General features: G+C 37.3%; 1 protein-coding gene across 1 annotated transcript in view; it reads left to right on the top strand.

Moving 5' to 3' along the window:
- The first annotated feature begins 6,912 nt into the window (after positions 1–6,912).
- LOC129269716 (bactericidal permeability-increasing protein-like) overlaps positions 6,913–12,637 on the top strand; it is a 25,006-nt gene continuing 19,281 nt past the window's right edge. The window contains exons 1-3 of the mRNA XM_064095428.1: positions 6,913–7,282; positions 8,674–8,773; positions 12,416–12,532. Coding sequence (XP_063951498.1) covers positions 7,105–7,282; positions 8,674–8,773; positions 12,416–12,532 — 395 coding nt within the window. The 5' untranslated portion in view covers positions 6,913–7,104. The remainder of the gene's footprint in view (positions 7,283–8,673; positions 8,774–12,415; positions 12,533–12,637) is intronic.

Genomic DNA, 12,637 nt, shown 5'->3' with positions numbered 1-12,637 from the left:
GTCAAAATTAATGGAAATGTACGAAATTTTGGCATGCTCTGACATGATAAGTTAGAGAATAGTGCGATTCCAGTCAAATACTTCTTTGCCCTACCACATTATCTTCATAATTTCCTTGCCATAATTCCAACAAAACGCGATGTTGATTCTGCGAAAATGACCAAGGCTGCTTCACATCTTCATTGAGTATCTCCGAATTGTTAATGGAAATTATCCTGTAGGCTCGTTAGGTTGTTCAATTCAACCATTTCTTTCAAGTCTTTGGGTAGACTTTCGACGTATGGGACTTTGTAAAGGCGAATAGAACGACAAATAAGACGAACTAAACTGATCCGATTCCTTCTTGAAATTGGTAGCATCTCTGACATATCCGTCTCCAGTTTGTCATCCTGTGCAATGTCGAGCGGAGTAACGCCCCTGTGGTCAGAAAAGTCCGCCAGGCCGCCATAGTGCTGCAGAATTTTGACAAACTTAGGTACTGAAGACTTCTCTTGAATCCCGACGTTACGATTGCAGACGTGCAAGTTGGAGAGCAAATGCAGAGGAGTCTGACCCTGTTGATTTTGGGCATTTGGATTTGCGCCACTCTCCAGGAGCATTCGAAACACTTCCTCGACTCGCTCAATAGAATGGTGAATGCATCCGCTGGAGATGACGTCTTCGTAGGCGTTCAGGAATGCATGCATAGCTGTGTTGCCTCTGGTGTCCTTGCAATCAGGATCAACACCATCCAACAGCATGGCACGGACAACTTGAAGAACCCGAGTGGTATTACCATGTTGGAAGAAGGTATTGAATAACGTAGTCCCGTACGTGCCCAACTTGAGGGCCAGCTGTGACAAAAGGTTAAACCGGTCGGGGAGATCGACTTGAAGTAATAATTCAATGAGCCCCGCTAGACTTTTGCAGACTTTCACCTTCCCGCATGCCATGACAAAGATATTTCGTCTTCCTATAATCTCTGTGACTCTAGACATATAGAAAGCGATTAACTCCCGAACGCTGGTTGATACAGCACGAGTCAAACGACGCCCTGTCAGAGATAGAATGTATGTCTTCATGAATGGTATCAAATAAGTGTTGTACGCAACCTCTTCTAGTAATCTCTTTCTACAGAAGAGCAGTGCGACAGCTAAACAATCCCCATCGGCTTGTAGAAGAGCAAGATGTTCTGATTCCTGTTTGTCTGCACTTTTCAACAAACTATCTTTCCGACCTTTACTACCGACTTTGGAGTCGCGACTCTTCCTTATGCTCGTTGCCTTGGCCACAAGGTCATACGCTTCCTCGTGGACATCATCTAGTTCATTGATTCCTTTTTGGCCGTTCTTGATTGCCTTAAAGTAAATTGAAGAAGCCAATAGTTCGTAGTAATCGGCTGTGTCTTTAGCATCACCGGGAAATGACTTCATAAGCTTTTTGACCATACTCCGGCTCCCTATGAGGCATGCCGTGTGAATTGGCGTGAATCCGTAGCGGTCTCGAACCAAGTTTCCATCTACCTTGGACACTGTCTTGATGATACGAAGTCGATTTGACTCATCGTCCTTATCCTTTGGTGTTTTAACAGCATAATGGAGCGCTGTCTTTCCATCAAATTCAAAAAATCTGAAATGTGGATTTGTGCCACGTTTCAACAATACCTTAACGGCTTCGGCGTTTCCATGCAGACAGGCAACGAGCAAGAGTTTATCCTTATCCGCGCTGAATTTGACCTTTTCTAAGAGCACTTCCAGCATCTTTGCATCGCCGGAACTGTCTGTGCAAAAACGTTCTGCAAACCCAAAGGCAGTAATGTCAGTAATGTATTTACAAAGAATTTGAAACATCTCCCAATTGCTGTCTTTGAGACACTGACTGTACGACAAGATTACATCTTCGGTGTCTTGATTCCTCAGATCCCTTCCTAGGCCATAGGATTCGACTAAGACGCGAACAAGTTTCTTTTGGTTGAATTCCACTGCCAGTTGCAGGATTGAATGCACTTTCAAAACTTCTCTGACTTCATCAACAGTGAAACAACGGAGAAGTCGGTTGAACTGCGAAACATTGCCGCACTTCACGGCACTCCTTAATCGTTCGTCAAACTCTATCGCACTAGCTTGGCTACTGTATATTTGTTCCATTCTGAATTCTGTGAATAGGAATGGGCAGAATAAACAAATAGCCATAAATAGTATGAAGTGATATCCATTTATTATCATTGTTTCACATTATTTTAGTTAACACAATTTATCATGCTGTCATGTCATGATCTTATTCGTACTAGAATCGTTTAGTAGCTAGCACCGCCAATTAGATATCATATTAAGTAAGATGTGTGCCGGTAAAATGCATGCACTTATTTTTAATTTATTTTTTATTACTTCCCATAGAAATTCGGCTGGACGGCTTTATAATAATACATAGGAAACTTCTCGCTCTATAATAACTGTTAGTCGGCCATATAGTGACTGACGTTGTAGACACATAAATTACTCTGTTTTATTATCAAAGTGGAGACAATGGCAGAGCAGGAATTCGAACTCAAACCTCACGATCATGAGTCCAATGCTCTAACCACTAGACTGCAAGACCACACACTGTCTTGGTCTTAACAATTTTCACACAGCTGTACCAGGAGCTATTACATACTTCCATCAAACCCTCAAAGCCTTTCCATGGGGACCAACTTTATTTGGTGAACAGTGCCTCCCTAAGACATAATAAACTAAAATGAAATAAGAATAAAAATGATAAAATATAACATAAACTTATATCTAAATAAACGAGAATCAAATGGATATATAAATTTGAGAAATAATAGATCGCATTGGGACTTGGGTTGTCGTAGTCTATAATACCCATCTAAGAATCTACATACCTTCTTCAGGTAGTATGATAAGCACGATTTTGTAAGGCCTTCAACGAACCAATCCTTTAAAATAAAGTTATAATAATATAAATTTATGAAGACGCCCTATCATTCTGCTTTCGTTGTGGTCACCAACGTGGAGAAAAGGCGAGTGCAAATCAACGTTGTTAAGACCGTGGTTTTCACTTTGTAATAATGTGATGAAATCTAGGTATGGATGAATAAATTAACAATACAATAGCAACGGTGTCTTCCAGTGTCTCTACTCATCATATCAAGTGACGAAATGCTCTCTAAAAAGAGGAATATTATATTTTCTTGTTGTTTTGCGCGGTTTATTTGGCTAAAGAGAAAATGAATATTTCATGCTTGCTCAATCGACGGTACAAATATTATTGTTTGCATGATTCACTATGAAAAAACATTAATTGTCGTGTTCGGTCATTAGTCACGTTGGGAAACCAAGTTAACACCAGTCAATTTGGGGTCATGTGGTCGGTTCCTATATGTATCTTTGGTGTAATTGACTGCTTTAATTTTTGTCGTCGTCGGGAAAATCAAAACTTTGTATGTTTGTCGACCGTATTCTCGGTCCACGCTCGAAGGGAACATCGACACCTTTCTCTTTGTGTGATTTCTTGTGGATTTCCCCTGGTATTCCTTTATGCATGTTATGATAATAATTGCATTGTTCTCATTGTCAATTCACCTACTTCCACTGTTGTTGTTTTTTCATTGCCAATAGGTAACTCGAAATGGCAGATCCGGGTTTACATCTTTATTGAATTTATGGGTTTTTTTTTTACATTCAATTTAAATGGTAAAAGGTGCATGCGACTGACGAAAAAGTTCTAAAGAGTACCCAGTTTTCCACGATACGGAAAACGGAAAATAGACACACGGAATAGGCATATCTAGAAAACTGAGATCTCGAGACTAGAACAATGTAATAAACGTACATTTTTGCTGGATGATTAGCAAGGCAAATTATTTCCTCAGTCATCATTTTTTGTATCATTGTCTCATTTATATCTAGTTGACTTGTAGAAAAATATTTTGTAATGTTGGGAAGTTGATTAGCAAAATAATTAAGCCAACATTTTAAAGAAAATTAAGTATATAGCTAGGTTATACATTTATTGTCGTATCTTAACAAAATTTAGAAGAACTTATTTGGTTGATATTTTGCTATTTCAAATCACCGATTTGTCATTTACGAGTCAAACTAAAAAGACAGGATGCGTCACCTGTCTCACCAACACACTGTCCAAATTATGGATAAATTCCTTTTCCGAATAGATAGTTACATAACAACATACATATCTGTATATTTAAAGCGCGATTATTCCCTTTATTCCATCGTTATTAACCTGATAACGACGAAAATTAGTTAAAATAAAGGGGAACTATAAATAAAACACAACTTGTTTCACAATCAAATTTCGCGAGTACGCCCTCTCCTGATTATGATCCGCATTAAAGAAATTTGTTTCATATAAGAAATTGAGATTGTATTAACTTTACTTTGTGTGGGCGTGGTCTAGTTGTTACGACTCTCGTCTTTCAATCAGAGGGACGTGGGTTCGATTCCAAGCCATGACGTGTTTTCCTTCAGCAAGAAATTTGCCCACATTTTGCTGCATTCAACCCAGGTGAGGTGAATGGGTACCCGGCAGGATTAATTTTTGTTTTAATGCACCAAGCGCCTTTTGCAGCTGGAGCTAAAGCTGGGTTAATAATAGTGCGCCATTGAACAGGGGTATTTACCGTGGCAAATCCATAACCGATCAAAAAGCAAGGTCCTTTATGAACCAGGCCCCTGATTTCTAAACCATTTTTTTTTTCAAGCAGACGAAGACTTTATTCTATTGGGTCTATGTGTCTCTGTCTCCCGTAATATTATTTTATGAATTTATGAATTCCTTATTGATTTAGTTGATATTATTCATGTTATTTTCCTCTTTTTTCACTTTTCACCGCCCCATTTCCTAAGATTTGTCAACTATGTAGAGAAATGGAGGAGGAGATAATGAAAAAGGAGGAAGGAAAGGTAGGTAGAACGAATATCTAAATAAAAATTTATGGAGAGGTTTAGGGGTTTAGGCCATGGAACTCATATACCTTTAATTATTTGTATTTTATTACATGAATATCATTATAATGTTTTAATTTCACAATAAAGAAACGCTTATTGTATTACAATATTGTATGTTACAACAGCGACAATCATGCCATTATGTATCGGGTGAATTATAATTTACATGATACCGAGGAAGAAAATGAGATATTTCATATTTCATAGAACAGAATGCAATACAAAAGAAATGTAAGTGGGTGCATGCAGTTCCCCCATTTTGTGCTGTACATACAAATAACTAATTTGTAATATTCAGCAAAACTTTAAACGTTCATAACTTTCTTATTCTACACCAAATTTTGATGACACTTTTAGCGTTATCATTGGTTGTCTATTAATTCAAATCTAGCTGTTGTTTAGTTGTGCCTTGCATATGCATTGTGGATTATCCGTAAGGTGGCACAAGCAGGAACAGTTTTGATACAATAATTTGTCTCCCAACATTATTAATAGCAAATTTACTTTGTTCTTACCACTAAACGGACATCTTAAATTAATTTATTATAGATAATAAGGAATTAAACTTTTAAATTTTAGAGTTTACTTATTCAAGTTTTTGAACTTCAAATTAATAGGTAATCTGTAATATATATAATAATTGTATTAAATTTCATATTGTTGAACTCCTAAAATAAACTGAAGTTAGTTTCAGTTACTGTTAACACTGTAATACGCAATACGCAGTTTTTTTAAATTAGTTTTGAATATATATAAGTTAGTTCCGCTTATAGCTTAAATTAAATATTGAGACTCTTCATTTGTCCGAAAGGTAAGATAAAAAAAGTAAATAAATGGACATGGTTTCATCTTCGATAGGGAGCTTTCGATTCAATAATAAGCAATGACGAAGGCCTAATGAGTTTTGAAATACGATCGATCAATTTTCGTATGCATATTATGTCACCACGCCTTCCTCGCTCTCTTTCTCTTGTTCATCGTTCTTTTCCCAAACTTTTCTCTCACTGTCTTGTCTGTATGCATCCTCCCCCTCTCCCCCTCCCTTTCTCTCTCTCTCTCTCTCTCTTTCACCCCCTCCCTCTCTCTCTCTCTTCATAATAACTCGGTCTCTCTAGCTGTCCGTTTTTCATTCATCCGTTAAAATGAATGATAATAAAACATTTAATCTATAGGGATATATACTGTTTAATCGATCTTTTTATTTTGAGGGTTATTTCATGGTAGTAGAGGAGCCGTGGTGTAGTGGTTCTGACTCTCGCCGTGTAAACAGAAGGTCGTGTGTTCGAATCCCACCACGGTCTGGCGTCCTTTGGCAAAAAGGCGTTAATCCACACTTTGTCACTCTCGACCAAGGTGCTAAATGGGTACCCAGTAGGATGTGAAAGATGTGGTAGCTTGTCCATCACTGTGTGCGCCTCACTAGCGACTGGCTGGAATACTCCCGAGGCAGCGGCGTATCCAGGATTTCCCAAAAGGGGGCAAATTTTTTGGAGGATATTTCGTCCGCGAAAAAATTTGACAAGCCAAAAAAATTACATTACAAATTTTGGTTCTCAAAAGGGGGGGTGGAACGCTAGTGTCCAGAGGGAGTGGAGGGTGTGCACACGTTGTGTGTGGGAATGACTGATTGAATCCGATGACTGGGGTAATGATATATCTGTAAAGCGCTTAGACACGTCGTTCCGATGTATTAAGCGCCATATAAAAGCGGATAATTATTATTATTTAAAAAAAAATCCTTATAAGTTATTCACAAGATTTAACACTAAAACTTAGTGAGAACACTCGTTTTCATTACAAACTCACTATTTCCACAATTTGCCCTGTATTATGTTCAGATCCAATATTTTGCGTGCTAATTTTGTTAGAGACCCCCCCCCCCCCCCCCCCATCACCAACACCTTTCCCCCACTCCGCCCTTCCACTTCTTGATTTGTCTTTATTGCATCTTCCTAGGTTGATCATTGCCTATGAAACTTTGTCATAAACAGAAATATGTCTTGATATGCAAGTCATATTAGTTGCGAAACTGAAGTGTTGGATCTTAAAAGTCGAGAGCATTGCCTTTCCTTCCTCATTCGGTTCTTGAATCAGAGCAAGAGAGCCAGACGATTAATATTCTCCAACTTCCATTAAAATCAATCTTAAATTCGTTATGTCGACGACGACGAATAAAATCAGTTCCAGGATCTTAATGGCCCTTGTCATGGGTTGGGCCCTCGTTCAGGTGACGAACGGGTCAATGGAAAGGTACTACCCCAAATGGAGGCTGGCTGACTGGAACAAGCTGCCAGGATTCAAGGCAAGAATAACTCAGAAGGGTCTCGACTTCTGTGAGTATGCTATTTGGGTATGACGTTTGAAATTTAAGTAAGGCAAGAATAACTCAAGGGGTCTCTATATACTTATGAGAGTAGAGTTGAGTCTGTTGAGTTGGAGTATAAGTAAAGCAATGATAACTCAAAATGCTCTCAGTTTCTCCGAGGTAACGGGTATTTAGTTGAATCTGATGATGATTGAAAGAATTCAAAATGGTTTCAACTTATATGAGTATATAGATATGTTTTTAATCTGTTGAGGCTTGAAGTTTAAGTAAGGCAAGAATAACTCAAGGGGTATCTATTTATGTCATGTTATGTGGGTAGAGTTGTGTCTGTTGAGTTGGAGTATAAGTAAAGCACTGATAACTCAAAATGCTCTCGATTTCTCCGAGGTAACGGGTATTTAGTTGAATCTGATGATGATTGAAAGAATTCAAAATGGTTTCAACTTATATGAGTATATAGATATTTTTTTAATCTGTTGAGGCTTGAAGTTTAAGTAAGGCAAGAATAACTCAAGGGGTATCTACTTATGTCATGTTATGTGAGTAGAGTTGTGCCTGTTGAGTTGGAGTATAAGTAAAGCACTGATAACTCAAAATTAGTTGAATCTGATGATGATTGAAAGAATTCAAAATGGTTTCAACTTCTGTGAGTATATAGATATTGTTTGAATCTGTTGAGGTTTGAAGTTTAAGTAAGGCAAGAATAACTCAAAATGGTATCAATTTCGGTGAATCTGATGAATATGTTGAGGATTGAATCATAAGTGCGGCAATAAGAAAAAGTGTTCCAACTGATGTGAGTATATAGAGATTAGTAGGTCTATTTGAGACTCGATATTTAAGCAAGGCAATAATACAACTCAAATGGGGCTCGATATCGTAACTGTACAGAGGTTGCTTAATTGAGTCTATTGAGCTTTAAAATTTAAGCAATGCAAAAAGATAATAACAAATGTAAAAAAAAAAAAAAAAACTCTTTTCCTTTCCGAGTATGAGCTCATAAACTTTTTTTTCTAGGCCCACGGGCTCAAGAAAAGTGAAATCGTGTATTATGTATCATGTTCGTGAACGAGCTGAAAAGAACTAGTTTTGGGGGGTCTACGAGCTTAATTATTTGGCGAAAAACTCAATAAATAAGATTAAATGAATATCATATTTTAGACACCCAAATGTTTCCACTGTCTTTAAATCAGGGTCAGTGGAACCAGCGAGAGGCTGAGCAGACTAAGCTTCTCGCCCCTCGTTCCTTCCCACTTTAATTCCGTAAACCTGTTCAACAATGTGAGATTGTTTGGCATGTTCACACCCCCAAACTTTAAAAAAAGTTTCATGATCCGTGTATTCTTTAATGATTGCTAATTATGCTGTAAAACATTCCTGGGTTAAATTCTGTTACAGTCAAAGATGTCGGCATGAAGACACTACAGGCAAAAATCGGAAAAATGCACATTCCAGATCAACATGGCTCGTCTGGTGCCATTGAATACTCTGCAACTAAGTAAGTTATTTTCTTCCATTCATTTATAACATTCCCGATCCCCGCCCGCTCCCTCCAAAATATAGATGACATGGTCCCGTTACCATGGTTACAACATTAAGCAGCCAATCAGAATCAAGAATTCCATGGATGTTACCATTTTAGATGGCAAAATTGCCATGATCATGATAATAGTAACTTTTTATGCAACGGGGGCCTCGGGTCAACTACACACTTGAAACGTTGGGCAACATACTGTCCATTGTGTTTGGGTAGTGTATGTTTAGTTGGTAATATATATATATATTCTGAGCAATAGTTACCCAAATTGAGCAAATTTATTGGTAAACCCAATTATTGGTTTTTATTACCCAATTTGGATACTATTTTAACCAATAGTTGTGTGGATAATATGTTGCCAAGTGATGGTTAAATTGGGCCTTATTTGCCCAACCTTTTTAAGAGTGTATATAAAAATACCATCTCCACTTCTACCTTTGCGCATGCATAATTATGAACGGGTGCTTTGCAGGGGGAAGGGGGGGGGGGCATGGGGCAAAGTTCGGCATAACATTTCGAAAAAATTGTTTTGTGCTAGTACGACATAGGCCTAACATGCATGTATTTCCAAAATTAATTAGCTTTTTCATCTACCACGCCTTCATAAAATAATGTATGCATAAATAAAATAAAACGGGAAGAATTATAATCTTACAAAGGATATATATGAAGGAGCACATACTTTATTTCGTTTTTTAAGATATTTTTTTGTGGGGTATAGTTGGAAAAGTCCTAATTTTGTTACCTAGTTTTTTTTCAGCAATTTTATTTTCAAAGTCGATTTTCAAAACCTCATATTAGTAATAATGTCACGCTGTATAGGTGTTTAAACTAACACCAGGTGGTGTCCAAAGAGGACCATATCCTGAGGTGTTAAAATTACACCATAGAGATTGGATATAACCAACAAGTTTAAAAGTAATAAACAAATGTGGTGTAAATATTAACAATCAGAGGTGTTGAACTAACACGGAAATTTAAATCGGAGTAACACCCTAAATTTGAAATCTGAAACATACATACAGTGCAATATATCATCGACAAAAGAATGACGGGTTGAGTTGCAACGCAAAATGTAGATTTTCATTTTTTTCGTTTTGCATTATTTCATACATGATGTAAAGCATTCTATCAGAATAGACTGCCATATTAACTATGTTGAAAACCTAAATACAGGTGTCCAGTTCTTTTTCGTTATCGGTTTCCATCGCTTATTGTGGGTCACATTCTGACAATTTCACTACCCGGTTGCTTACGAAAGCCGATGTTGTTGTATTGTGCATCATTATAATCATGTTGTATAATATTTCGCGTTACTTTGTAATTTGATCGTTGAAAATTTGAAATGAAATAAATTCTTTATCAATCAATGAAAAAAAAAGAATGTAAAGCAGATCGAGTCAAAACAAGTAGATTAAGCTCATCAGCGCGGATTAGACAAGAAAATAGGCCCAATATCAAATTATTATTTTTGTCACTATGCCTTTGTATCCTTTCAAACTTTAAACTGTTTCTAAAACCCTAATTATTCTCTCCATAATTCCCGTCTCATCTGTCAATGAGAAAGTTCGTTGTTTTCATTTCCTTGTATCGGACTTGTAAAAAAGTGTAAATAATTTGGGCTAATTTTGTATAGGCCTATTATTATCATTATTACTTATCATTTGTACTGCGCTTTTCCCATTAGGCCCAAAGCGCTTACAATGAATTAATTAAATGTAATATTTAAAAAACTACAAAGTACGAAAGAGATGAGAGCTTCGCATGATGTTGACATATTTAGCATTATGCGTGAAAATGAAAATAAAAGGCGGGAGTAAGGGGTTCAGCTTCTTTTTTTTTGTTCAAGCTCACATCACCTTAAAACACAGGTTTTCTATTTTTTTTCTAAGTCAAGCCCGGGGTTGGCGACAGTGGACAACCAACTTCCTTAAAATGTTCAAAATGTCACATAATTCAAAGAAGAGAATAAAAGAGAGCGAACAAAGAAGAATATATGCACAGAGAGGACCACCCCACATCTCCGACTACTATACCTATACGTACGAAAAATAATAGGTTTGGAATAAAGAGAGAAAAATGGAACAGAATTTTGGACGACGCACGGTTCATATCAAATTGTCTTCACAGCGCATAAATTAATGAAATTAAATTATCAATTGTATTTATTTTAATATTTACAATAATAATGTAGCATTCTTAAAGCGCCGATTATCTCGTTGCCTATTCAACGACACACTATATTACCGCGGCTTTAGGTCCAGCTGCTAAAGGCGCTTGGAGCATTCAATGAATTCTGTCGGGTACCCTATCACTTCACCTGGGTTGAGTGCAGCACGATATGGATTAATTTCTTGCTGAAGGAAATTTAGTCATGTTAAAAAGGATCTGCAAATTGAAAAAAAAATCGTGATGACGTACTCGAGTCCAGCAAGGATGAATGACGAGCAAAGAACAAGAAGGGGGGAATCTAAAGATAAATGAAGAAAAGAGAATATTAAGGAGATTACCAAAATGAGTCATCCGATTAGTGCAACTTTATATATTAATGTGTTATTAATTTTAATGACACCCCCCCCCTCCCGAAAAAAATAAATCAAAATACTCTCACGCCACTACTGCTCGAACCTAATGATTGATGATCGACAGTATATAACTGAGCCCCATTTTACAAAGAGTTACAATTAATCCAATCAACCACAACTGTGGAAAGCCAGCAACGTCAACATCTAAAATATATGTTTGTTCGAAATATTTTCTAGATACCATGTATATTAATACATTCACTGTTTTCTTGACAATTCAGTATGCTCCTCTTTGTTTACAGACGACATTTTGCAAATTTCCCAAAGTAGAAATTATGACAATGGTGGATTTCCACATACTTGAAGTTGATCAGATCACTCGTAACCAGAGGCGTACCTAGGATTTTCCAGGATTTTCGCCAGGGGGGGCAAAAAGGTCTTTCAAGCTCGTCAGGGGGGCAGGGATACATACATGGGTGGTGGCTTTGAATGGGTGGTGGCTCGTCAGGGGGGCAGACTGCCCCTCTGCCTCCCCCGTAGGTACGCTAGTGCTCGTAACTCTTTGTAATACGGTTCCCAGGTATTATTATGACATTTCCTTGTTGTTTCTAAACTACACTTGCTGCCATTGTCTGCCAGTATAAAATGGACGAGTTTCCCTTTCTATGTGACATAAATTGGTTTAGATCATTTCAATTCATTGAACATCATCTCGAATCCTCACATATTAATGACAAATAGGGAATATGAAACCGTAGAAAAGATTGGATGATGATACATGAATAATCATGGAGGAAATGAAAGAAGAGAATTCGTTATGTAAATACGCAATGTTATTTATAACCAACCTATAAACCTCTCTTTTCCTTAAATTAGTTTCCTCGAAAATCAATCGATCTTCACGACGACGCGTCACGACTATATGTCACGTTCACCTTCGAGGATCTCCTTCCTCAAAAGGGAATCTAACCCAGATAAAATATTCCTTTAAAAGAAAGAAAAAAAAATGGTATCAAAATTGGAACTTGTTTTACCACTTTAAAAATCATTCGATGTTGTTTATACGTTGTTTTTATAGTATCAAGATCGTATCATTCGGTTTACCAGCCTCCATCACTCCTAATGGGGACGGACTGAGGCTTCAAATGAATAAGGCTTCATTCAACCTGCACGGGGATATCAGTTATACAGTCCTGTAAGTATGTGTGTTTGGCCTTGAGTTGCCACTACGACCAAACTACATCCAAACTGCTATCAAATTTCTAAGTAAATAGAATGTAACAGGGACTTGTTCATTAGT

The sequence above is a fragment of the Lytechinus pictus genome, chromosome 2 (genome assembly GCF_037042905.1).
Source record: "Lytechinus pictus isolate F3 Inbred chromosome 2, Lp3.0, whole genome shotgun sequence".
Lineage (NCBI taxonomy): Eukaryota > Metazoa > Echinodermata > Echinoidea > Temnopleuroida > Toxopneustidae > Lytechinus > Lytechinus pictus.
Note: the sequence above shows the minus strand (reverse complement) of the source record. Positions and strands in the feature narration are given on the sequence as shown.